Source organism: Megascapheus bottae, chromosome 14 (genome assembly GCF_031878675.1).
Source record: "Megascapheus bottae isolate mThoBot1 chromosome 14, mThoBot2.hap1, whole genome shotgun sequence".
NCBI lineage: Eukaryota > Metazoa > Chordata > Mammalia > Rodentia > Geomyidae > Megascapheus > Megascapheus bottae.
In genome coordinates, this window is record NC_143522.1 from 10940236 (window position 1) to 10966876 (window position 26641).

Below are 26641 nucleotides of genomic sequence, written 5' to 3' on the forward strand. Positions count from 1 at the left end.
GACACTGATAAAGTCAGTCTGGGAAAACAACCTCCTTCCACTGTTCCCTTTTCTTGTGGAAGAAATGAAAGCTGCCAACACCAGGGAGTCTTCCACATTCACCTCCTCACTCTCTAGTCTCCACCATTCTGGGAAGACAGCCCAAGCCTGTAAATGCTTCACAGAGGGGGAAAATGGTGTTTTAAATCACTTGAGGAATTCTCCAAATAGAAGCACAATGTTGGTTCCAAACCTTGCAAATGGCTTTGTTCTTGTATCCAAGAAAGGGTCTTCCCATGTTTCTAATGATCCACATACATACCTCACTGTGGCAGAATGACTAAAACGATAGCAAGAAAGCAGTCTAAAGTAGAAACCAGCGGCCCCCACCTGTAATCCTAGCTACTGATAGCAAGAAAGCAGTCTAAAGTAGAAACCAGCGGCCCCCACCTGTAATCCTAGCTACTTAGGGAGGATGCAATCTGAGACACGAGGGTTGCAGTTTGAAGCCAATGACAGGCCAGAAAGAAATGACAAAGGCAGAAATGGGGCTATAGCTCAAGTAGAAGAGCTCCAGCCTTTAGGAAAAAAAAAAAAAAAAAAAAGCTATGGAACAGTACTAAGGCCCTGAGTTCAAGCACCGATATTGGCACAAGAAAGAAGGAGGAGGAGGAAAAGCAGCAGCTGGACACCAGAGGCTCATACTTCTAATCCTAGCTACTCAGGAGGCTGAGGTATGAGGATCTCGGTCCAAATCCAGACAAGAAAATCAGTACGACTTTTATCTCTAATTAACTACCAAAAAAAATCCAGAAATAGAGCTGTGGCTCAAGTGGTAAAGCACTAGCTAGAGCAAAAGAAGCTCAGGGAGAGTACCCAGATCCTGAGTTCAAGTCCCAGGACTGGCAAAAAAAAAAGTCTATGTCAGCCTCTAGGCACAAACCAGCATACCTATACTTTATCCCTCCCCATATACTATTTGTAGTCATTGCTCATTTTCTATCTGTTTATTTGTAGAAGTATTTATTGTATATTGTTATTTGTATACGTATGTGTGTCTATGTGTTATGTATCCTTATTGTGTATGTTAGGAAAACTAGCCCTTTCCCATTATATGAAGTTACAAATATTTTATAGCGCGCTGGCATATCCCCCAACTCTCATTGTCATTGTTATAGATTTTTCTTGAGAGCAAATTCAGGAAACACACTGCCAGAGTTTGAGTCCCAGCTCCACCACTCCAGTGCTAAATGTGACCTCGCTCAAGTTCTATCACCTGTCATTCATCAATAAGGCAATGATATCAATAGTACATACCTTGCTGGGTTACTTTAATTAAAAGAATGAGGCTATGAAAGGACTTGGAAATAGCTGGTGAAAGATAAGGACCAGAAAATTCTTTATTTATATGTAGACAAATTTAATGTAGATTCATTCTAGATCCCATTTCAAAGGGGAAAAAAACTGTCTTTGCCTTGCCTTCAAATCCTGAAGAATTTGAAAGGGATAAAAGAAGTACTTCTTTTTCTTTTGGGGTGATATATGCCATCAGACGAGAAGCCAGATTCCAGATTCATGATAGGTGTTCCGACAAAGCTAGACAGGGTGAGGTGCTGCTCTGTCCACAGTAGCTTATCCTCATTTCACCTGTGAGAAAACGGAGCTGAGAAGCCACATGACAGGGCTGAGGCCAAGTTTCCTTCGTGTATTGTGGGTTGGCCACAGGACTCTGAGGCATGTCTAGTGCCTACTCACTACGCTCCTGCAGCTTTTCAATGCTCTAGAATTCATTGAGTGGCTGCCTGGATTTCTCCAGGGATCCCAGCTCTTTAGCACAGGCTCCTGTTCTGTTGAATCTCCCCCTGAATTGTATCCCATCTACCCTTCTACATGGCTGCAACCCCCTTCAGAGCTGCTTGCCTTTCCCAAAGGGCTGTTGTTCCCACCCAGGTAACATTCCCAAAGCAAAAATCTAGTTGTCACACTCTATTTCTTAACCTTCAGCACCTCCTGCTGCTACTCATAACCTGCCTCTGAGGCCTCAGCTTACAAAGCCCCAACTACTTTTCCAGCTACTTGCCAGCTTGCTTCCAAGACAAGGTGACCCCCACCAGCTCAAACCACTGCTGGCACAAGCCCAGCCTTGTTTGGTCTGCACTGAACTTCGCTCTCTGCCTCCTCTTTAGGGCAGCTCAGCTTCCAGAAGCTGTCCTTTCATCTAGCTATTCCCATCTATAAACTGCTCTTGGTCAGGAGTGCCATTGGTAAATCCCACCACCAAATTTCTAACAGGTCCAGCCATTCACAGAGGCCTGGGTTAACAGGGCACTGGATAATGTCCTCATCAAGCCGGGACTATTTGAACCTAGCCATCCTCACTAAACTCACTTGTGACCAAGTGTCTATCACAGGCTTCCATTTTCCTAGTAAAGGGCTCTCAGGGCTGTCAGCTAATGCTTGGAACAGGCACTGCACAATCTGTAGGAACAAACTGGGCTGGCAAGGACATCAGCACATTACATCAGCCTACAGCAGAAGACACAGAGAAAAGTTTCACCAAGGTCACGCTACAAGTAGGAAACAACTCGTTCTAGGTCCAGTTCAGTACAGGCAATGTACAGCTCAGCAGCCTCAGCCAAGAGGCTCCTACCCACTCTTTTAGCTCTCTCTCATCTCAAGAGACTTCTTTACCCTAATTTCTCCTCTTCCCCCCAAATTTAAATGTTAACTCTTGGCCTTAGGTATGGTTTGAGCTGCGATTACCTGGCTCTGGAGCGCACCGCACAGCACCCGCCCCGCCCCGCCCCACCCGCCGGTGCGCTCGGCCCCGCCCCACAACGATCTGAGCCACGCCCCTCCGAGCACTCTGACCCGCCCCCTCCGCGCACCTGGGCCCAGACTTGTCAGAGCTAGGGACAGGCGGAATCCCCAAGCCCCGCCCTCTCCGTAAGATCTTCCTTATTGACGTCCACAGATTGATTCTCCATCCAATGAGAAGGCAGAGCCGTCCGCCGTAGCCCTATCAGCTGCGACAACACAAAAACGGACTCACCTATTGGTTGAAGCTACAAGTTCGGTCTTTCCGGGTCCTGGCACGCCTGGCCTGCATTTCAGCTGAGCTGTGAAGCAGGGAGCCGAGAGGACGAACTAACCAGGTACACGTGCTGATCCTAGGGACTGGGTGCCAATAGGCGCCGGTCCGAGGGCTGCCTCTGGTCCTCTGCGGAGCTGAAGTGCGATCGGAACCGGGGATGGCCCGAGGAAGGCCAGGAGGGAGGAGGGCGCGGGTGGGCCGTAGCAGTCTTTGCGGGGGCGCGGAGCCGGGCCTGCTTTGCGGGTCGGATCCTCTCCCATAGTAGACCCAAGGAAACAGGACCCCGATGTCGCCGTGCGGCGTCGGTCCCAAGGAGCGTTTACATATCCAATATGTAATGTCAGAGGCCTCAACCCTCCATCTGGCAGGGGAAGACTGCGTGCCCTGACTGCGTGCCCTAAGGGCAAGCTTTCCAGTTCCGCGTCCTGGGGTCCTCGTGGTCTCCCCAGTGACTAAGGACCGTGCTCCTACTCACGCACACACCTCGGAGGTCTTGTAAATGAGCCTGGGGAGCAAATCGGAGGGAAAAGTGGTGAACAGCTTCTTGCCCCAAGGGCTGGTTTTTAAATACCCCTAGAGAGAAGGGGGCGTGCCTTAAGCAAGGCCTTGAGTTCAATCCCCGATACTGATACTTAATTTTTTAAAGTTTTAATTAAAAATAAAAGCCCAGGGGCTGGGAGTTTGGCCTAGTGGTAGAGTGCCTGCCTAGCATGCACGTAGACCCGGTTTCGATTCCTAGGTACCACATGCATAGAAAAAAGCTGGAAGTGGTGCTATGGCTCAAGTGGTAGAGCTCTAGCCTTGAGAAAATCCAAGGACACTGCTCAGGCCCTGAGCTCAAGCCCCACGACTGGCAAAAATAAATAAATAGATAAATAAATAAATAAATAAATGTCTAGTAGTAGTTGAGATGGTGACCTGTGAGTAGACAGGCCCAGAGGTATGGGTAGCTGGAATGGAATATGTGAGTTCTTCCAGTAATTGTAAGTTTGTGTATATGCTGCTTACATACATATACTTCTGTATATGCCTCAGTTTCCAGTTTGTGAGACCAGGTTAAAACACCAGCTCAGTGTGGACATCAGTACAACGCCTGGAGTGTTTATTGCGATATTAACACACTAAGTAGAAGAATTTTAACTGGTGATGTCCGTATTGGTCCACGTGTGGATGTACTACTTTTAAGTATGGAAATCTTGTATGAGGGGGCCATTTTGAGTTTGGCTGCCAGCCAATGATATTGAAGTATTACCGAACAGGAGACCCTAAGCTCTAGATGTTGTGGAATTTTCCTGTCGGATATGTAGGCTGATTCTCGCTTTGTCGTATAGTGTAATAAACTTATTTATTAACTTTAAGATACAATTCACACACACATAAAAGTCACTTTTTAAAGTATGCAGTGGTACCGAGGAATCGAACCCGGGTCTTCGTGCATGCTAGGCAAGCACACTACCACTAGGCCAAACTCCCTGCCTGCATGAGACTTTTTATTACCAATTAACCATCAAAAATTCCAGTAGTGGACCGGCAGTTTGGCTTAGTGGTAGAGTGCTTGCCTAGCATGTACAAGACACGCCCGGGTTCAATTCCTTGGTACCACATACATAGAAAAAAGCCAGAAGTGGTGCTGAGGCTCAAGTGGTAGAGTTCTAGCCTTGAGAAAGTCCAAGGACAGTGCTCAGGCCCTGAGCTCAAGCCCAGGACTGGCAAAAAAAAAAAAAAAAATTCTAGTAGTGGAGTCGTGACTCGGGTTGGTAGAGCATCAATCCTGAATGAAAAAGCCAAACGAGTCCCAGTTAAGCCCCAATATGGCGTAAAAAAAAAAAAAAACTGGGGCTGGGAGTTTGTCCTAGTGGTAGAGTGCTTGCCTAGCATGCACGAATACCTGGGTTCCGTTCCTCAGTAGCACATACATAGAAAAAAGCCGGAAGTGGTGCTGAGGCTCAAGTGGTAGAGCACTAGCCTTGAGAAAGTCCAAGGACAGTGTTCAGGCCCTGAGCCCAAGCCCAAGAATGACAAAAAAAAAAAAAAATTTAAGTGTGCAATAGAGTTTCTACACCCTCCCACCACCTTGAATTCAGGGCCTGCTCCTTTTGCTCAAGACTAGCCCCTGACCATTTGAGCTATAGCACCATTTCCAGCTTTTTCTGTGATTAATTGGAGATGAGTCTCAACAGATTTGCCTTCCCAGGCTAGCTTTTGAACTGCAATCCTCAGATCTCAGCCTCCTAAGTATTACAGGCATGAGCCATCAGCATCCGGCACAATGGAGTTTTTAATACGTTTGCAAGGGCCGGACACAGCTGACCAAAAAAAGAAAAATTTTTTTTGGAAGGTTATATAACTATCATTACTCTCGAATTCCAGAATATATTACTGCTACAAAATTTCTGGCCCAGGGTCTCAGAAGTAGATTGTTGCTCTAGTCCAGGGTTCCCAAGTAAGCCTGACAATCTGCAGCTGGCCCCTAGACCTCCAACTGAGAAACCTCTGCTGTGCTTAGTATCTACTCCTAGAATCAGCACCCTTCCTCTTCCCCCATCCCCCTTTCTTCTCCCCCATCCCCCTTCCTCCTCCCCCCATCCCCCTTCCTCTGTGCTTCCAGTGGGTCTGGTTTGCTGTTTACTAGCCTTTCAGTGTCTAGAATGTGGGTTCCAGCTTCCAGCAATTCACTGGAGCCCTCCAGTGCCCATATGGAGGTACTGAGGCTAGGCCCCATGCTTGGGAAATTGCAGGACCTTAAAACCACACAGAACCTTTGAAACACTGCCTAACTGCAGGGCAATGAAATTAAGAAGCAAGCCTCTACAAAGACGCAATCTGGACCGGAAGGCTGGAATGGGGGGTTGGGGGGGGTGTGCTGTAGCTAAAACTAGTTAAGATAGTGGACTTCAAGCCACAAGTATGATACACATCTGTAATCCCTGCACTGGGGAGGGTGAAACATCAATCTAGTAGGTCTTGCATGTGAGGAGTGGAAAGGGAAATACACTTGAACTTTGTGCTAGGCCTGGATCAGCACCACAAAAGAAATAGCTGTAAAGAATTTGCATCACAATAACTCAGTTGGATTCTGGGAGCCTCTAATTCCTACTTGTGGGGGGCGAAATCTGGATGATCTGGAATGTTAACAAAAAAATCTAGTGTGAGATGGCAGTGGGTATGAAGAATAAACTTACGTTGCACTTGGGGAAAAAAAGGTTACCTTTAAACAGATTCCTTGAGCGTTGTTTTTCTTTTTTTGTGACAGTTCTGGAACTTGAACTCAGGGTCTAGGCACTGTCACTGAGCTTTGTTTGCTTAAGGCCACAGCTCCACTGCTGGCCTTTTTAGTGGTTAGATGGAGCTAAGAGTCTCACAAATTGTCCTGCCATTATCTTGCTTTAAGCCAAGATCCTCAGATCGCAACCTCCTGAGTAGATAGGATTACAGTACAAGCCACTCGTGCCCTGCTCATATTAAACAAATTCTAAAAAGATTCTAGTCCTCAAACTCTTTATTTGGAATGCTTCTATTGGTTTTTGTTTTTTTCATTTAGTCAGGGTTTTGTAGATGTTCTGATCCTCAAGGTCTCAGGCTGGTAAAAAAATTTTTTACCATGCGTGATAGGAAGCTAGAAGATAAGCTCATGGAACTTTAGGACTCATACAAGAGAGACATAGCCAGGCAGTCAGCTTGCATAGCAGCTGCAAACAGGGCTGTCCTTGGTTAGACTATTTTTGATTGGCTATCCCTGTTTTGTGGAACCTGTTGATTGGATGGTTCATGGTTTAAATTTCACACAGGCATGGTTACAGCTTGAACCCTGAGTTTTTTTATATCTGTGTTCCATCTGACCCATTTCCATGCCTCCTCACTTCCTCATTCCACCAGGACCTCCATCTTTCTCTCTCCTCCGTATAGTCTTTTTTTTTTTTTTTTTTTTTTTTTTGCCAGTCCTGGGCTTAACATCAGGGCCTGAGGACTGTCCTTGAATTTTTCTCAAGGCTAGAACTCTACCACTTGAGCCTCAGCACCACTTCTGGCTTTTTCTGTGTATGTGGTACCAAGGAATTGAACCCAGGTCTTCGTGCATGCTAGGCAAGCACTCTGCCACTAGGCCAAACTCCTGGCCCTCCATATAGAGTCTTAAATGGAGGCTCCCTAGCCCAAGCTGACTTCAAAGTCATGATTCTCCTCACTTTAAAATGACTTTGAAGCCTTCTATTGTGGCACAGTCTTTAGTCCCAATTATAGGAGTCTGGGGTAAGAGAATTTCTTTCTCTTTTGCTCCCTCTCTCTACTTTTTCTCTTTTTTCTTTTCCTTCTGCTGAACTTTTTTGTTGGGCTTTCTTGCTAGTGCTGTACCAGTAAGCCACATTTCCAGTACAGCATTTTTTCTGTCTAACTGAAGACATGTTGAGGGTTTTCCTGACTGGGCTGGCTTCAACCCAAGATCTTCCAAGAGCAACCTTTTGAGACACTTGGATTACAGGTGTGTGTCACCAGCGCCCAGCTTGGAAGGGTCTCTTGAACACTGGAGGCTGAGGGAAGAGTGGTAAGGGGAGAAGTTAGTCTCGAGCTCAAGCAATGCAAGTGTTGTGTAAATGTGTGCCAGGCTTGCTGCCCTATCTGGCTTTTAGCTCACCCACCCTTTGTGTTACCCCATATCCTCTTCTCCCTTCTGCACTGGCTCTACCATACAGGCCCGCCTCCAACCCTGGCATCCTACGACCATGAAGTTGCTGTGCTGCTGCTTCTTTTCACATCCCCCACACATCCAGAAGGTTCGCCAGTGAAGTTACTGGTGTATGGCTCAGTGGTCAGATGCTTACTTGCACCAGGGTTCAATGGCTGAGTTCAATTCCCAGCACCACAATTAGAAACATCTACAATTGCAATCTAGTTGCAGTTTGCTCTTTTGCCACGTTCCCCTTCTAAATACTACTGCCCCCATCCAAAAGCAGAATCGCTTTACTCTTTTCTCCAAGCAGTGGCTCCTGAACACCATACTGAGCTTCCCCAAAGAGTAACTAATGTCCCAGCCAAAGGGAGCTGTTTTAGTCTGAAAGCCACCTGGCACAAGAAGGGCAACACTAGACGTATTAAAATAGATAAGGCATGTTGATGTAAAGATTAAGTGTTTCATAAAGATCAACATATGCCAGGCGCTGGTGGCTCACGCCTGTAATCCTAGCTACTCAGGAGGCTAAGCTACATCCAGGTTCAAAACCAGCCTGGGCACAAAAGTCCATGAGACTCTTATCTCCATTTAACTACCAGGAAACTGGAATGGTGCTGTGGCTCAAGTGTTAGAGCGCTAGCCTTGAGCTGAAGAGCTGGGTATCAATGGCTTAAGTCCAAGCTACTCAAGAGACTGATCTCAGTTCAAAGCCAGTCTAGGGAAGGAAAGCCATGTGATTCTTTCTTTCCAAAAAGCCAGAAATGGAGGTGTGGCTCAATGAATAGAGCATCTTCCCTCAGGGGGGAAAAAAGCATGCTAGGCAAGTACTCTACCACTCAGCCATACTCCCAGCCCTTGTAAACCATTCTTGCAGAATGTTTCTGTTCTTTTTTTTTTTTTTCCTAGAAGTAGAGCACATATAGATAAAAGAACCTATGTGTGTTTACAGGCTAAATTAAGGAATGGGAGCCCTCAAATTTGTCTGCAAAGGACTGAGCACAGGCTCAACCTGTAGTCCTAGCTCAGGAGGCTGAGGTCTGGGGATCACGGTTCCAAGCCAGACCAGCCAGGAAAGTCCATGCGATTCTTTATCTCCAGTTAACCACCACACTGTGGCTCAAAATAGTACAGCACTAGCCTTGAGCTGAAGAGCTCAAGGGACAGTGCCCAGGCCCTGAGTTCAAGCCTCATAACTAACTCCCTCCTTACCACTACCCCCCAAAAAAGAAAGAAGTACCAGTAGGGATTTGAGAAGCAGTGGAGGCATCACTTGTTTTGATAATGTGGGATGGAACTGCCCTGCCCAGAAACAAGCAAGAACACACATGACGTGTGTGGTGATGATGATCTGTCCCTTATAGGTACCACAATGAAGAGAAGCAGCCGACCAAGCAGGGGACGACATGGGAGGAGAAACCACCAGCAGAACTCTGCGTTAGGACCACACAATTCTAGCGAAAGGCAAGTGTGCCAGGAATAGGGAGCAGGCTGTGCTTAGAACCCACCCAGCATCATCAGGGCTTGTATGTGTCACTGGGGCCCCCTCAGCATGAATGTGAGGCAAGACTTATTTCCAGTTAACTACCAGACTAACAGAGGTAGTGCTGTGGCTGAAAGTGGTAGAGCATTAGCCTTGAGCAGAAGAGCTCAGGGACAGCACACAGGTCACAAGCTCAAGCTCTGTAACTGACAAAACAAAACAAAAACCTGTATTTTGTCAGGCACGATTCTATAACAAGAACGTGTTAGTTTATCTCTATATGCTTCTGCCTGCAGTTGCCACAGAAGCTGTTTGTGCTGGTGACTTTAGAAACCCAGTATTTACCTAGCCATGGCACTGTCCCCCTATTGCTGGGCAAATTCCTGGAGACTCACTTGCTCCATCTGTAAGGTTGGCTAGCCAGGAGAAATTTAAACTCTCATACTGCTGAATTTAATCAAGAATGATTATAGGCTCATGCCTACAATCCAGCTTCTCAGGAGGCTGAGATCTGAGGATCACGGTTCAAAGCCAGCCCTGGCACTGAAATCCATGAGACTCTTATTTCCAATTAACTGCCAGAAAACCAGAAGTAGTGCTGTGGCTCAAGTAGTAGAGAGCTAGCATTGACCTGAAAAGCTTAGCAACAGTGCCCAGGCCCAGAGTTCAAGCCCCACAATCGACCAAAAAAAAAAAAAAAGAATGGAATCCACCATGCCTGTTTCTGCTGGGTGAATGAAGCTGACAGATGAACCCAGCTAAGGAAATTCTGATTGGCAAAATAACTTGGGTTCTTTTAATCTGGAAAATGCTAACAAGTCTTCACAAAAATGCTTCCATGAAACAATACGGAGGGGAGGCTAATGTGACATGTGAGAAGAGAGGGAAACCAACACCTGGCCCTGAATGGCAGGGAACTCTGACTCTTCTGTGAAAGTCTCCACACTGTGTCCACAGGAATACTCCAGGGCCATCCCAGAGTTCAGGCCGCGGTGATGAGGAGTCTCCATCAACCTCGTCCAGCTCCACTGGAGATTCTTCTGTGTCAGGTAAGGCTGTCTGCTCTGCTAGGCAAGACTCCACCCAGCCTACAGGGAAGATAAAAGCTCACCTGGCTGATCAGGCTACCCTTCTTCCTCAGTCAGGCCCCAGATGACTCTTCAGGTAGGCTGGGAGTCATCAAGAACCCATCCCTGACATGGGGGAATTTGAGGAGCCAATGCAAACACTAAAGGACAGTGTGGGGCGGCTCAGAGCCATGATCCTGACACAGGTGGCCTAGGCCAGTGTTGTGGTGAACATTCTTGTACAGCCCTGAATCCCAGAAAAGACAGGCAACCATAAATGGGGATGGAGAAGCCAGCACGGCTCCTTCCCAGGTGGGTTCGTGTAGACGTGGTCAGGAGGTAAGTTCTTATTTATCATTGCTTTTACTGAAGATCTCCCAGGGTTTTACTATGATTCTGAGAAGAAGCGCTACTTCCGCTTGCTCCCTGGCCATAACAACTGCAACCCCCTCACAAAGGAGAGCATCCGCCACAAGGAAATGGAGAGCAGGAGGCTGCAGCTGCTAGAGGAGGACGACAAGCAGAGAAAGGTGGGCCGCAAGTGCCAGGTAGACACCGGGGACATGTAGGTCCAGATGGTCCCTGACAAGGAGGAGAATTAAGAAGGACAGTGCATGCTCTGCTAACACCCCTGTTTTCAGTCAGCACCAGACAACTGCTACCATGTCATCCTTCCTCAGGAGACCCTGGCAGACAGCATGGTAGAATTTCATGAACAGTGTGGGGGTTTTGTTTGTGTCCTTGTGCTTGTAATAGGAGTTGCATTGAAGGCCTGGATGCTGTCCCTTGTCCTTATTCACTCAAGGCTAGCACTGTGGCACTTGAACCACATACACTCCACTTCTAGCTTTTTGGTGATTAATTGGAGATACCAGCGCTGTGGACTTTGCTGTTGGGCTGACTTGAAACTGGATTCTCAGATCTCAGCCTCCTATGTAGCTAGGATTATAGGCATGAGCTACTAGTACCTGGCAATGATGAGTTTAAATAGAAAGTGAGGTAGGTTGCTGGTGTGGAGATGCAGAGGTTGGATTCAAGCAGCAGTGTTGAAGCCAGAGATTTAGATATTGAGTTATACTGTAGAGTACAAGCAAGGAAAAGCTCAGTGTCACTCAAGGTGGATAGAGAGCGTGACACGGACCAGAGCAACAGGTTGTCTGCAATCACAGCTTCGTTTTACATTGACAGGTTGAGACTGAGATGTGACACGGGTTCTCCAGGCCCCATGTGTCTTCTGTGTTGGGTTCTTTCTGCCAGCAAATCATGGATGGGTGTGTCATTGCTGCTCCTTCTACGTCTGGGTCTTTCATTGGGTCATGTGGAATTTGAGCATCTTTTATTGTCTTATAACACATGCTAATCTTCATTAAATCCTTCTGGGGTTTGTTTTGCTTTGTTTTAATATAGAAAATAGCCAGAGTGGGATTTAATGCATCTTCTTACCTACAAAAAAGCCAGCTGGGTTTTCTCAACGCCACCAGTTATTGTCGGTAAGACTATGCCTCATTATTACATGTTCTTCGTGAATGTTCCTTCCTGAACCTTATTTCCAAGAATCCAGTCAGGAGAGACCGTTGTATGAGGGGCTGCATAGTGGAGGACTCTATTTCCTTCCTTCTGCCACTTAAACCATCCAAAGGGGATTTAGGCCAAAATTATTCATGGTGTATACTCAGTGATTCTCATGGAACTTCATTCCCAAGAGATTGCTTCCTCCCTAATGAAGTCTCACCAGAAATCAGGGGATGAAATGGATATGTATGCACCAAACTTCATCAAAATACTTGTGAAATAATCTAAGATATCTAAGGACTAGATGTGGTGGCACACACATGTACTTCCAACTACTTCCAAGACAGAAGATAGAAGGGTCACAATTTGAGGCCAGTATAAGCAAAAAGTTAGCAAGATGCTGACTCACACAAACAAGTTGAGCATGATGGTGTATGCCCGTAGTCCCAGCCACTTTGGAAGCAAAGATAGGAGGACTGAAGTCCAAGGCTCATGCATAAGATCCTATTACAACAAAGTAAAGCAACAGAGGCCGGGAGTTTGGCCTAATGGTAGAGTACTTGCCTAACATGCACAAAGACCTGGGTTCAATTTTTTGGTACCACATACATAGAAAAAGCTGGAAGTGGTTCTGTGGCTCAAGTGGTAGAGCTTTAACCTTGAGAAAGCCCAAGAACAGTGCTTGAGCACTGAGTTTAAGCCCCAGGAATGGCACAAAAAAAGAAAAATGTAAAGCAACATATGGTCTAGAACTATGGCTTACAGGGCAAGCTTTCTACTAGAGCATATTGATTATAAAAAAGATTGTCCAGGTCTTACTGAGATTTATTGTGTATCTTCTTCTGAGCTCCATTGTTGGGAAGTTCTATAGCGATGGAGTGAAAAAGGGCAGTGCCTTTTTGTTCGTTTTTATGAGACAGGATGTTGCTAAGTTGCCCACACTGGCCTTGAACTCCTGGCCTAGATGTGCACTTCTGAGTTGTCTCCTAGGGTCCATCTGTGGTGTCCATGCCCTCTCCCTGTGTTTCCCTTTGCAGGTTAGCCCATGAGTTGCGCGTGAGCTGTATGGAGAGGAAAAAGGTCCAGATTCAGAGCTCAGATCCCTCTGCCTTGGCAAGTGATCGCTTTAACCTCATCCTGGTGAGTTAAAACAACAGATGTGTGGGTGTTGGCATGTGGCTGCCATCCTTGAGTGTTTTGTGGCTTTGTCCTCCTGGCAGTCATCAGACCTGGCTTTATAGAAGCTGATAGTGAAACCCAAGGTGCCCTGTTTGTGTGGTGCGTTGATTTTCTTTTATATAGCCTGGGCTGGCCTCGAACCCTTGGCCTCCTAAGTACTGGCATTGTAGGCATGCACCAGTGCACCCAACTTTTGTGTTGATGATTTTAACTGATCTTCTAGCTTCGTATACAAAAGTAATGAGCTGGTATTCTTTTTCCTTTAACATAGAGCTTCAGTCTAGGCACATGTTGGTTGAGAACACCTACAAAATAATTCTTCCTTGGCTGTGTTGCCTATGCAACTGGAAAGGTACCCAGGGGAAGCTGGGGCTTCTAACTATACCTCCTAAACTGAGGCACAGCGATTGATACCTAAGCCTGAAGCCCCAGTTTACCTCCAGTTCCAAAAGTATGATCCCCTTGAGTCACTGTTCCTGACAGCCGTGGCTGAGGCCTGCAGGCGCATGCCATCTCTTCATTTGTAGATAGTGGAGGGTCTCTTCCACTTTTACTTAGAACTGGCCAGTGTCTGAGTGCACGTTACCAGCAATCACGACACCAAGTAGGGGCACACTGGGTCATCAACACACTCCCAGGAAAGATCTGTCACCCAAAAGAAAAACACAGAGTGTGGGGACCAGGAGAGATGGACGGGCGATTTCTGTCCACTTCCCTCCTCCAGGCTGATACCAACAGTGAGCGGCTCTTCACTGTGAATGATGTCAAAATCGGGGGCTCTAAGTATGGCATCATCAACCTGCGAGGCCTGAAGATGCCCACGCTCGAGGTGCACATGCACGAGAACCTCTACTTCACCAACCGGAAGGTATATTGATTGATGTCTCACCATTCCTGGAGCATGCAGCAATAGTCTGGCCAACATGGAGAGGCAAGAACATTGAGGAAGGTCCCAGGAAGGGAAAGTGAGCTGAGATGGCTGGGATGGACTGGAGGTGGCATGCCTCCTCCTGGAGCGTCAGGAAAGATCTGAAGGGGCAGAGTTCTGGAGCATGAGGTGCAGTGATAGAGACCTACATTGAGTCCTTCCCATACATCAAGATGGTGTGTCAGTCTGTGACCACCACAAGGTTTCAGTAATAAATTTGTGTGTATGCTAGTACTAGAGCTTGAACTCAGGGCCTGGGCGCTCAAGACTGGTGCTCTTCTACTTCCACCAAAGAGCTGAAACATTAGCTTTTTGCAAGTTAATCGGAGATAAGAGTCCCACAGACTTCTCTGCCCTTGCTGGCTTCCAACTACAATCCTCAGTTCTTAGCCTCCTGAGTCACTAGGATTATAAGCATGACCCACACATACCTAGCCCCATGGCACCACCTTTAAATTGCAGCAGGGGTGCCAGATGCCAGTAGTTCACACCTGTAATCCTAGCTACTCAAAAGGCCAAGATTTGAAAATCATGGTTCAAAGCCAGCCCAGGTAAGAAGGTCTATGGATTCTTTATCTCCCTCTAATCACTAAAAGTCAGCAGTGGAGCTGTGATTTCAGGTGATACAGCACTAGCCTTGAGCAAAAAAAAAAAAAAGCACAAGGAAAGCATCCAGGCCCTGAGATCAAGCCCCAAGACTGGCTGGTTGCACATAGTTGCAGTTGAGCAACATCTGGAAGAAATGATGTCTTTCTGTTCAGTTGGTATAGGAGTCACAAGACGGATACACATTGAAAACGATTGTGAATAAAGGAACGTGCACCCTTGCCAGGTGCTGGTGGCTCACATCTATAACCCTAGCTATTCAGGAGACTGAGATCTGAGGATCTAGGTTTGACGCCAACCCAGGCAGAAAAGTCCCCATGAGACTCTTATCTCCAATTAACTACTCAAAAACTGGAAGTGGTGCTGTGGCTCAAGTGCTATAGCACCAGCCTTGAGCATGAAGAGTCTCAAGGGCAGTGTGCAGACCCCAGGTTCAAACCCCACAACTAAAAGATGCAGGACATGTTTGGGTCCTGGTCTGGAGGGACTGAGGCCTGGAGTTTACTTCCTTCCTGTCTCCCATGAGCCTTTCCAGCCCATTTTCAGAGGGGTGGGGCCTGAAGAAGGAAATTTGCCAATGCTGTGCAAGTTGGCTGCCGCCTGCCCTCTCCATCTTACCACATGCTTCCTCTGCAGGTCAACTCTATGTGCTGGGCCTCACTGAATCACTCAGATTCCCACATTCTGTATCCTTTGGCAGGCTAAGGTCTTTGTCGGATGGTATCTGGTGGCTGAGGGCTGGGTTGCTGCCCTTAGGAATCAGCTGGGTAGACAGGATTTTCCTGAGAGCAGGTGGGGTCTAGTGATGACTGTCTGTAGAAGGTGGGACTCTGTGGCTAAGTGATGAGGAAGGGCTTAGAGCCCAGGCAGTGTACCATAGAGCCTGCCTCTTTTACCAGAATGGCATACAGCTTTGGGCACCAGTCACTGAGCAGACCCAACTCTCACCCTGTGGGAGAGCTGGAACTTCAGTGAGAAGGATTAATACCCTGATCCTGGGTTCATTCCCCTAATTAATGATAGTGAGCCCTTGGTCCTGTGTACTGTCATTGTACATAGCACTTGCCTTGTGTGCTATAGCTCAATCTTGGGACTTTTTGGTCTTCAGCAAATGAAAATTGAATTGGATATATATGTCCTGGGGCTTGAACTCAGGGACTGGACTCGACCCTGAGCCTTCTGTGCTCAAGGTTAGTACTCTACCACCTGAGCCACAGCACCACTTCCAGCTTTTTCTGAATAGTTTATTGAGATAAGAAAGAGTCTTAGGAGCTGGGCACAGCAGCTCAGGCCTGTAATCTTAGCTGCTCAGGACACTGAGATCTGAGTATCACAGTTCAAAGCCAGGCACTAAAAAGTCCTTGAGACTCTTATCTCCAATTAACCACCAGAAAACTGGAAGTGGGGCTGTGGCTAAAGGGTTAGGGTGGTAGCCTTGACCTGAAGAGCTCAGGGACAGTGCTGCCCAGGCTGGCTTTGAACCATAATCCTCAGATCTCAGCCTCCTGAGTAGCTACGATTAGAGGCATGAACCATCTTCTTTAAGACTTTTTTAGATTGGCTTGTTCGGTTTTGTTTTATGAGACTATCTGGCTATTTAGTGCAGACTGGCCTAGAACTACGATTCTTGTTAGCTTCCACAGAGCTGCTGTTACCAGTGTTCAGCACCGTGCCTGGCTTTTTTTGTTGTTTGCTTCTTCTCTTTTTTTTTTTTTTTAAGTAGTTGTGCAAAGGAGGTACCATATAACAAAGCAGTTTATGAATACCCATTCCAACATTCTCATCCCCTTTGACCCCTTTCCACTACTTTTCTTTTTTTCCCTGCCCTCACTTTTCTTAATTTTGTGATATACACAATGAATTTTTTTTGGGGGGGTGGGGTCATGGGGCTTGAACTCAGCCTGGGTGCTGCCCCTGAGTTCTTCAGCTCAAGGCTACTGCCCTACCCCTGGGCCTGGGCATTGTCCTTGAGTTCTTCAGTTCAAGCTACCAGCCTACCCTTGAGCCAAGCTTCACTTCTCATTTTCTAGTGATTAATTGGAGATAAGAGTAGCGGATCCTTTTATGCCCTGGCTGGCTTTGAACCTTGATCCTGAGATCTCAGCCTTTTGCGTAGCTAGGATTACAGGCGTGAGCCATCCGGCTTATACAATAAATTCTTAATTGCATTCTCCCCCTCCCTGCTTTCATTTGTGTTTACCCCTCTCCCCTTTGCCCCACTAACCACCTCCCCTTTGGATGTACCCATTTCCTGGTGTTGATTTTGTTGGAATTTGATCTAGTCTTTCTAAAGGCTTATATTGTTTGAGTTCTCCATAGAGTCTGTATACTTCAGTTAATTCATTTGTATCCAGTTGCATCCCAGCCTTTCCCAGCATGTTAACCTCTAGATTTATAGGTACATTCTAACTACCACAAATGAAGGAAACCATGCAACATTTGTTTCTCTGGGTCTGGCTTGCCTCATTAATACCACTTTTCCAAATCTTTCCATTTCTTTACAAATGTTACAATATTCTTTCTAATAAATTGAGTAAAATTCTAAACTACATGAATAATTTAGTCATAGGTTTTATGTAAAGTACAGAACAATGTGTATTGTATAAACTATAGTTGTATCTGCCTGACATTCTGATACTGTTCAGATAATGTTGCTACACCAAACAGAAGAGTTCAACAAGAAATTTGTCATTTCTTCCCCCTCCCCACCTTTTTTGTGTTTTTTTTTTTTCCCTCAGTCCTGGGCTTGAGTTCAGGACCTGGGCACTGTCCTTGGACTTTCTCAAGGCTAGAGCCTACCTGAGCCTCAGCACCATTTCTGGCTTTTTTCTATGTATGTGTGTGGTACCAAGGAATCGAACCCGGGTCTTCGTGTATGCTAGGCAAGCACTCTACCACTAGGCCAAACTCCTGGTGTTTTGTTTGTTTTTTTAAATATTGGCATTTGGCACTTGGTCTTGATCATTTCCTAGGCAGATACTCTTTGACATTTGAGCCATACCTCAAGTGGAAGAATAGCTTTTGGCCTCAGACTGTGATCTTCCTACCTATACGTACTAGCCTGCTCACCCCTCTCCCATAGAAAGAGAGAGAGAGAGGGAGGGAGGGAGGGAAGGAGGGAATAAGGAAGGAAGGAAGGAAGGAAGGAAGGGAGAAAAGCTTTACTGCATCAATACTCTGTGAGCCTCTTACAGATGTTGTATTACTTTATAATGAAGAGGAGGAGGAAGAGGACGGTGATGATACTGATAACATAGGTGCTTGTATTGGGGCTTGATCGCAGGATCGAGGTACTGTGCTTTAGCTCTTTCACTCAAGGCTGGTAGTCTACCACTTTGGCCACAGCTCCATTTCTTTTTGCTGGTAGTTAGAGACAAGTCTGACAGACTTTCCTGTCCAAGCTGGCTTTAACCTGCAATCCTCAGATCTCGTGTTCCTAAAGAGCTGGTATTTTAGGCATGAGTCACCAGATCCCAGCTTTACTGTTTATTTGCTTGCTTGTTTTTGTCAGTTGTGGGGCTTGAACTCTGGGCCGGGACCCTGTCCCTGAGCTCTTTTGCTCAAGGCTAGTGCTGTGTCTCCACAGCTTCACCTCTGGATTTGAGTAGTTTATTGGCAATAAGGGTCTCATGACTTTTTTTGCCTGGGCTGGCTTCAAACAGCCACCCTCAGATCTCAGCTCTCAGCCTTCTGAGTAGCTAGGCTCACAAACATGAGCTACCAGCACCTGGCTGCCTGGTGTTTTAAAGATGGAACTCTATCATGCCTCGCCTAAAAGAGTACACAGGGCTTAGAGAACAGCGATTCTCTCTGGGTGGAGGAGAAGGAAAGTAGATTGGGGAATGGCTGAAGGGTTCGTTTAACTGTATTCTTTTCCTTTAAGAACATTTGGAGCTAAATATGGACAGCGTTAGCATGCTGGATCTGGACAGAGTGCTTGGTGGATGCCTCTGTCTGTCCTACTTTGTAGGTTTTGCCATTTTTTTTTTGAAGGGTACCTTTCATGCCCATCCTGCTCCCAGTGGAAAGCCTTGTACCTGTACCTGACTGTCCTTAACAGCTGTTTCCAGGCTGTGCCTCATGGGACTTGCAGAGACGCCAGGCTGTGTCACCTTGCTCCCGGCATCGCTGTTCGTCAGTAGTCATCCAGGTATGAGGTCCTTCGTCTGGAAAGAAAGCAGTGCTTTGAGAATCGTCTCCTCTGTCTCCCAGGAGCTGATGTGTGTGGTGGGAATAGGTACTGGAGGCTAGAGACGCTAAGCAGCGCTGTTAGAGTACTCCTAAGCTGGGCCTGGATCGGTACATTCACTTTTAGTGTTTCCTGCTTCTTATCTCTTTGGGGGGTTACAGTAGCTGCCAGAGCAGACTGTAAGTGTTTGTGCAACCAGTACAACACATATACCCATCACTCAGAAGGCATCTATTAAGTGCCTGCCGTATTGGCAGGCACCAGGCTATGCTTAGCTTCTATCTGGCTGAAAGCTCCTTCCTGGTAGCATTCTGGATATTCTGTTTTCAGCCTTTCAGAGAACTTGAGTCCATGAAATCGATGGGCTCTAAGAGTATGGGCTCTAGACAGGCCTGGCACAAAGCCTAGCACTGCTCCTGCCCCATCTGCCCTGCACATTGTCCAGCCTCTAGGAAATGACACTGATGCCTCAGTAGGTGCAGACAGATGAGGATATGGGCATTGAACTCATAGCCTGGGTTCCAGCAGGATGTGTCCTCACTACTTCACAGATGAGCAAACTGGAGCTGAGGAATAGTCTGTTTTGTCTTACAGAACCTTTTTTTTATTTTTTTGCCAGTCCTGGGCTTGAGCAATGTCGTTGGGCTTTCTCAAGGCTAGAGCTCTACCACTTGAGCCACAGCACCAATTCTGGCTTTTTTTCTATGTATGTGGTACCAAGGAATTGAACCCGGGTCTTCATGCATGCTAGGCAAGCACTTTAACCACTAGGCCAAACTCCCAGCCCTAGAACCTTTTTTTTTTTTGTGGGTCATGGGACTTGAACTCTGGGCCTGTGTGCTGTCCCTGAGCTCTTCATCTCAAGGCTACCGCCCTACCCTTGAGCCAAGTCCCACTTCCCATTTTCTAGAGGTTAATTGGAAATAAGAATCTCACAGACTTTCACGCCTGGATTGGCTTTTGAACCTTGATCCTCAGATCTCAGCCTCCTGAGTAGTTAGGATTACAGGCGTGAGCCACTGCCTCCTGGCCTAGGTTCACTTTTTATTTTTTATTTGTTTGTTTATTTTTGCCAGTCCTGGGCTTGGACTCGTGGTCTGGGCACTGTCCTTGAGTTTTCTCAGGCTAGAGCTCTACCGCTTGAGCCACAGCACCACTTCTGGCTTTTTCCTATGTATCTGGTACCAAGGAATCGAGCCAAGATCTTCATGCATGCTAGGCAAGCATTCTACCACTAGGCCAAACTCCCAGCCTCAAGTTCACTTTTTAAACCACAGCAGTTGTCTGGACCCAGAGGACAACCGTATTTTGCTTTCTCTGTTGTCTTCAACAGGTACCGATCGGCCTGGAATGCTTTGTAGTTTCCGGATCCCTGGTGCGTGGTCTTGCGCATGGTGTGTGAATGTCCAGGCTAATAACTGCTTTAGTACCGGTGAGCTGTGGCTGCCAGCCCAAACTGCCCCTTTCCCCAGGCTGTCAGGGACCCTGATGTCACTAAACCCTCTCTGTCCTTGTTAGGTTTGTCACGGAGGGTGCTGTTGACTGATGTGGTGACAGGACACCGCCGGTCGTATGGAACCAACAGCGATGTCTTGGCTCAGCAGTTTGCTCTTGTGGTTAGTTGGGCTGGGAAGGGAATAACAGGAAACTTGTTAAGGGTAGACAGTTTGCTGAGGTGAAATTAGATCCCTAACCTTTGCGAGCATGACTGAACTGAGTAGAAATTGGCTCCTAAGCTGGCATTCACCAGCTTCCTTTTTGTTTTTGTTTTATTCTTTGGCACCAGTCCTGGGACTTGAACTGGGGGCCTGGGCACTATCTCTGAGCTTTTTTTGCTCAAGATTGGTTCTCTACCTCTTGAAGTACAGCTCCCCTTCTGGCTTTTTTAGTAGTTCATTGGAGAGAAGAGTCTCAAACTTTCCTGCCCCAGCTGGCTTCAAAATTTGATCCTTAAATCTTAGCTTCCAAAGCCATCGGTGCCCAGCTAACCAGCTTCCTATTTAATGAGTTGTTAGCAGTTCTTGAGTATTTGGGCTAGCCAGTAGGACAGACCATTTTTAGCGTGCATAGCTGGGACTGGGGAATAACTCGGGGTAGAGCTCTTGCCTAGCATTCCAACCCCAACACTGCAAAAGGCAAAACATGGTAGTTAAGCACTCATTCATACCACTTACTGGTTTCATGTGGAACTTTCAAGTTTATACATTTAAAAAGGAAAATTCTGGTCATTACAGTAAACCCTGTAGAAAATGCTGTCCTTAAGAGTGTGAAGAAGAGGAAGGAGTCTGTCTACCTGCTTTGGGCAAGCACAGAGCGGCTCACTCAGCCACCTCCTCCTTCCCAACATGGTGGAAACTGGTGCCATCACTTAGGAAGAAGCCTTAAGGACAATAGGCCCACCTCTTAAGTACCTTTGGACTCCCCATAAAGAGGACACTGGTGCACATGTGGGGTTCAGGTCTCTTCTCTCTCACAAGGACTCTCCCTACCTTCTAATGCCATTTGAGAACCAAACACCTCACTGGTTCAGCTCCAACACACCAGGGTGCGGAGGCAAGGGAAGGCTTGTCTTTGGGAAGACAACCTTCAGGCAGGTGGTAACAGCTGAGCACTGAGTTGCCTCTTCCTCCACAGACCCCTTTGCTGTTTAATGGCTGCCGTTCCGGGGAGATCTTTGCCATTGATCTACGTTCTCCAACTCAAGGCAAGGGCTGGAAGGCCATCCGCCTGTTCCATGATTCAGCAGTGACCTCTGTCAAGCTCCTCCAGGAAGAGCAATGCCTGATGGCATCTGACATGGCTGGAAAGGTGGGACACAGAAATTTCCTCAACCTCAAAAGTCTGGCCACCAGGCCCAGCCATGGATTGGTGCTCTGCCAGAGACCCTTGTAATAAGACTCCTCCACTGCCCCCATGAGCTTTATCGAGCCTGGACAGAAGTAGGAAAGGGTCTCAGATTACTAATTTTCATAGGCTCAGGGGTGCATTTACCTAGCTTTACATCTGGTATCCGCCATGTTCCCATTGAACCCTCCCCATTAACCATTTGTGCTTTTCCCAGATCAAGCTGTGGGACCTGAGGACCAATAAGTGTATTAGGGAATACGAAGGTCATGTGAACGAGTACGCCTACCTGCCTCTGCATGTGCACGAGGAGGAAGGACTCCTGGTGGCAGGTACATGGGGAAGGGAGACACCTATCATTCTCCTAGGGCCCTAGCCCTTCAGCAGGAGAGAGGTCCCTCAAACTAGACCTGAACGATAAGGATGATAGACAATAGAACAAGAAGAGGAGAGGAGGCATAGGGATGGATTAGTAAACAGCCAGTAGCTAGACAGCCCTGTACCCAGGTCAGTGTGCAAGCATCGCCTAGAAATACGTGAGTTCAAGAATAGAACATACCCTGGGATGGAGCTACCATTTAGGTCAGCACTCCTCCATCATTCACTGCCTTGTCTAAGAGATCTGATTGCTAGCCTCTTAACTGTCTACACTCTGTGGACCAGGAGCAACTGCCTGGCCATTAAGCCTCCTTGAAAGGAGTTCGGGGTTCCAGGTTGTTTACTGATCACAGATTCTGGACTATTCCCTACGAGTATGGTGCACAGATCAGCGTCCTGCCCTTGCCTTTACATATGCCAACTTTTCATAAAGCCTCGAATCTGCTCATTTTCTGACAGGAAGTCCTGATTACCCATGAAACTTGTGGCTAAGCAGCATGGCTGTTAGAACTTCCTCAGACTGACCATTGTTTTCGTTGTTAGCATTTAGCTTCTTTTTTTTGGACTTGAACTCTAGGCCTGGGCCCTATCCCTGAGCTCTTCAGCTCAACGCTACTGCCCTACTCTGTGAGCCACAGTGCCACTTCCAGTTTTTTGGTAGTTTATTGGAGGTAAGCATCTCACAGACTTTAGTGCCCAGGCTGGCTCTGAACCGCAATCCTCAGATTTCAGCCTCCTGAGTAGCTAGGATTACAGGCGTGAGCCACCATGCCCAGCGCGCTCAGCTTCTTCTAAATCTGTTTCCCATCACTTTTCATTTCAGAACACTGTGCACTCAGTACTAGATGAGCTAAGGATTACTGAGAGGCAGAGGTAGGCAGGCCACTAGCTACAGCTGTGCAAACCAAGGTTGCCCTCAGCCGAGGTATGGCACCAATGAGCGGTCACCCAGTGATGGAATGTGAAGCAGTGACTGTCAAAAGCCAAGCCTCCTCCTGGAAGTCCACAGGAGCATGCATCGGGTCCAGATCCGGGCCGCCACCACCTATGTTGTCCTGTTGTTATTGCTCAGAACCTAGGCCCTGAAGACTTCAACTGCTAGAATGAACTTTTTCTTTTCTTTTGTCAGTCATGAGGCTTGAACTCTCGGCCTGGGTGCTATCCCTGAACCCTTCAGCTTAAGGCATTTGAGCCACAGTGCCACTTCCAGTTTTCTGGTGGTTAATTGGAGATAAGAGTCTCAATGAGGAATTTCATGCCCTAGGCTGGTTTTGAACCATGATCCTCAGATCTTAGCCTCCAGAGTAACTAGGATTATAGGCATAAGCCACCAGCACCCAGCTGAATTTAAAATTTAAGAAACAACAACAAAAACACCATTAAATAATTGTACAAAAGGGTTTCAATTCAGCATGTCAGCTTATGAGTATCCTGATAGGTGTTACCTATCATTCTTTCCTCCTCCTTTCTCCCATCAAATTTTGAGTTCATAAACCAGAAAGAGCTCAGGGCAGAGACGTCTGATTTGTCCTCAGGCTGTAATGAAGTTAAGAGATCAGTTAATTAATATTTCATTAAAAAGAAATGGGTTGCCTGTCAGAGACTTGGTAGGCTAAACTCCTTGAACAGCCCTTGACACCAAGAGAAGCAATCCCCTCCTGTGACCCTGCAGAGCCACCCACAGTGTCAGCCAAGCAGTGTCATGTCACTGAATACTTGCAAGCTAGTTATAGTGCTAAAGCAAGATGATTCTAGAAAGTTCACATGAAGTTTTCTGCTAACGCGTTTGCTGGGCCCACATTTCCGCCTGAGGGACCCTGAGGCATCATACACACGGATACCTAAGTATTCCTTTGCAGTCTTATGTAACCTGCCACTTTTTCCTTTTTCCTTAGTGGGCCAGGACTGCTACACGCGAATCTGGAGCCTCCATGATGCCCAGCTGCTTAGAACCATTCCTTCCCCGTATCCCATCTCCAAGGCTGACATTCCTAGTGTGGCCTTCTCTTCTCGGCTTGGGGGCTCTCAGGGAGCCCCAGGATTGCTCATGGCTGTGCGACAAGACCTGTACTGTTTCTCCTACAGCTAAAGGGGCCAATATGGAGGAGAACGGGTATGATGTAAGGGGAAAGTGCGGCTTATTTCCTAAAGGATGTGGGTTGTCTACAGATGCCTATCCTTTGGCCACTGGGGGCCAGGAACTAAGTATTACATATGGAAAAACTTGAGTGAAGGTGTTGCCATTAAATTATAGGCTCTGAGAGCTGAAAAGTTCCCTTTTCATAAAAGGTACTTAATTCCTTTCCTAGTTGAATTTCACAGGGTAGCTCCTCCTCCTTTATTAACAAAGATGTTTTCCAAGGACTGGAGTCTACAGAAGATACTGCTGCTTCACTGGAGAAACCTACCAGTGAGACCAGAAGATTGTTTTTGAGTGTTCTGTGCTTGAGTTCCAGACGACCCAGCTCTGTCTAGCTGGGATGGAGAGGTAACTCTGCACCTCAGCCCAGGAAAGATTCATAGTTCCCATTTAGAATCATTAAGCTTGACCTTCCTAAACTCAGTATTGCTTCACTTCTAGGATTCTTCTTTTCATTAGAAGGGGAATGAGAGATGTTTTGGTTTGGTTTTGCTTGGTTTTTGTTTGTTTTGTTTTTTTTACCAATACCTAAGAATTTTGGGTGGTTAACTGGAGATAAGATCCTTATAGACTTTTCTACCAATGCTGGCTTCAAATCTTGATCCTCAGATCTTAGCCTCCTGAGTAGCTAGGATCCACAGAGATGAGCCACCAATATCTAGCAAAATGGATCTTTTCCTTTTTTAATTATTAAGTAGTTGTACAAAGGGGTTTCAAGTTGACGAGTACAACGCTTCTTGGTCAGTGTTAGCCCTTCCAAGACAGATCTTTTTGTTTGTTTGCTCAGACACTGTTTCCCTCTAGCTTTACAAAGGCTAGCGCTCTACTGTGTGAGCCAAAGCACTGCTTCTGGCTTTTTCTGTATATGTGGCACACCAAGGAATCAAACCCAGGGCTTCATGCATGCTAGGCAAGCATTCTGCCACTAGGCCACACTCCAAGAGCCAAGACAAAGCTCATTTTAAAGTCTGTCACATTCCTTTCATAATCTCAGAGCCACAATTTGTGCCATTCTTATACAAAGTGTTGAAAGGCCTGTCTTTCTACAATAAAGCAGGAATGATGATGGTGTAATATGTTGCTAATGGATTTAAAGCTGTTGTCCATAGGAAGTCTCTATTCAGATGCTGGGTGAAGGAAAAGCAGCTAAGACTAACCTTAAGGGCCATGCTGGACAGCTTCCAGAACACTCTCGCCTTCTCCCTCCTACCTAGTCACTGCCCATAACACTGACCTCTGAACTTCTGAGTGCCCTCTGGCCCCAAGTGGTCAGGAAGGATGAGTGCAGCCGGTGGAAGTACTGGCAGAAAGCATAGAGCAGATGGCAGAGGACTGGGATTGTGGTTCCCTAGCTCCCTAATTAGACTGTGGTGAACACCAAAGACCATGGCTTCTATTGGAACTAGCTCTTTGTGTTCAGGTACCCTAGCACCGTGCACTTAGAAGCTGCAAGGTGGGCCACCAATTAAACTCTCCATCTTCAGGACTACATTTGAAGTAGTCTGGGATGGGGCCAGCACTTTGAAATTCAGACTAGATGCAGGGATGGAGGACATCAGGCCATGGGGCCATATAAGGCTTGTGAAGTTATTTGGTATGTAACAGGGCAGACAAATAGTCTGAACTGCAATCCTCAGATCTCCTGAGTAGCTAGATTTGTAGATGTGAGCTAAGAAAAATAAAGGCACCAGGTGCTTCAGCGGTACAATTCAGATCACATGAATCCTGTCAACAGAAGAGCACAGGCACTGCTATGGCTTCTGTTTTCTCTCTGAGGGTGATAGTTCTAAAGCTGAAAAATACCATCACATCATTTTTTTACAGCACTTGGATGCTTACTCTTGGGTTGTAAGCTAGACCAGTTTGCTTAAACTGTAAGCCAGCTTGGAGAAGTATCCCTGCCCCTGCCATGAACCTAAGTGGAAAGAATAGAAAGCTAAGCCCTTCTGATAACATCAGGAACTTTTGACTACCCTCCTCCCCCAGTCCTGGGGCTTGAACTCAGGGCCTGAGCATTGTCCTTGGTCTTTTCCTTAAGACAGCACTCTACCACTTGAGCCACAGCATCACTTCTATATAGATGGTACTGAGGAATCAAACCCAGTTCTTCGTGCATGCTAGGCAAGCACTCTACCACTAGGCCAAACTTTTGACTTTCTTTCTGGGGAAGTGAAAATAACAGAGCTTATCCAGGAGTTCAAAAGAAGACTGTGGGAGACAAAGCAAACATCAGGGGAGGAGCTCCACAGCGCTTTGAAGGCTACCCAGGTCTAAACCCAGATGCCAGCACTTGTGAACCCTAGCAAGAGTCAGCTGAAGCATGGCTGCCAAACTTCTAGGCCAGTGGAGCAGCATAGTCACACTTGCACAGTGCCTGGCAGCTTAGCAGGCACCTGAACATCAGTTCAATTCCAGTTCCCAAGTAAACCAGCCATCTGCCAACCGAGCGACATGTTTGGCGTCCATTGCTTAGGAGACTTGGCTCTTGTGCATTTATAGTCATCAGCTATCTTTTCCACCCATAAAAGTCCTTTACATTCACAAAGCCTTTATGACCAGGTGTGATGTTATACTAATGC

At 46.8% G+C, this 26641-nt stretch overlaps 2 protein-coding genes across 2 annotated transcripts in view; one reads left to right on the top strand and one right to left on the bottom strand.

Annotated features, from left to right (window-relative positions):
* Positions 1-3031: 3031 nt before the first annotated feature.
* Positions 3032-24716, top strand: Dcaf4 (DDB1 and CUL4 associated factor 4). The gene is made up of 14 exons (XM_090344417.1): positions 3032-3134; positions 9101-9200; positions 10177-10268; positions 10659-10816; positions 11694-11776; positions 12836-12938; positions 13702-13845; positions 15148-15197; positions 18582-18661; positions 20034-20132; positions 20219-20316; positions 21335-21508; positions 21762-21876; positions 23818-24716. Exons 2-14 carry the CDS (start codon positions 9109-9111, stop codon positions 24009-24011), a joined length of 1482 nt encoding a protein of 493 aa, XP_090200543.1. The 5' UTR covers positions 3032-3134; positions 9101-9108; the 3' UTR covers positions 24012-24716.
* The window catches only part of Zfyve1 (zinc finger FYVE-type containing 1), a 67137-nt gene continuing 59115 nt past the window's right edge, over positions 18620-26641 (bottom strand). Inside the window, exon 13 of the mRNA XM_090344414.1 lies at positions 18620-18677. The gene's annotated coding sequence lies outside the window, so the exon portion shown is untranslated. The remainder of the gene's footprint in view (positions 18678-26641) is intronic.

Bases quoted from the DNA above. Each gene is read 5' to 3' on its own strand.
- Dcaf4 (XM_090344417.1), top strand. From the start codon at position 9,109: ATGAAGAGAAGCAGCCGACCAAGCAGGGGACGACATGGGAGGAGAAAC. The intron at 15,198-18,581 runs GTATCCTTTGGC...AGCTGTTTCCAG, and splicing joins CACTCAGATTCCCACATTCT to GCTGTGCCTCATGGGACTTG. The intron at 20,133-20,218 runs GTGAGCTGTGGC...TGTCCTTGTTAG, and splicing joins TAATAACTGCTTTAGTACCG to GTTTGTCACGGAGGGTGCTG.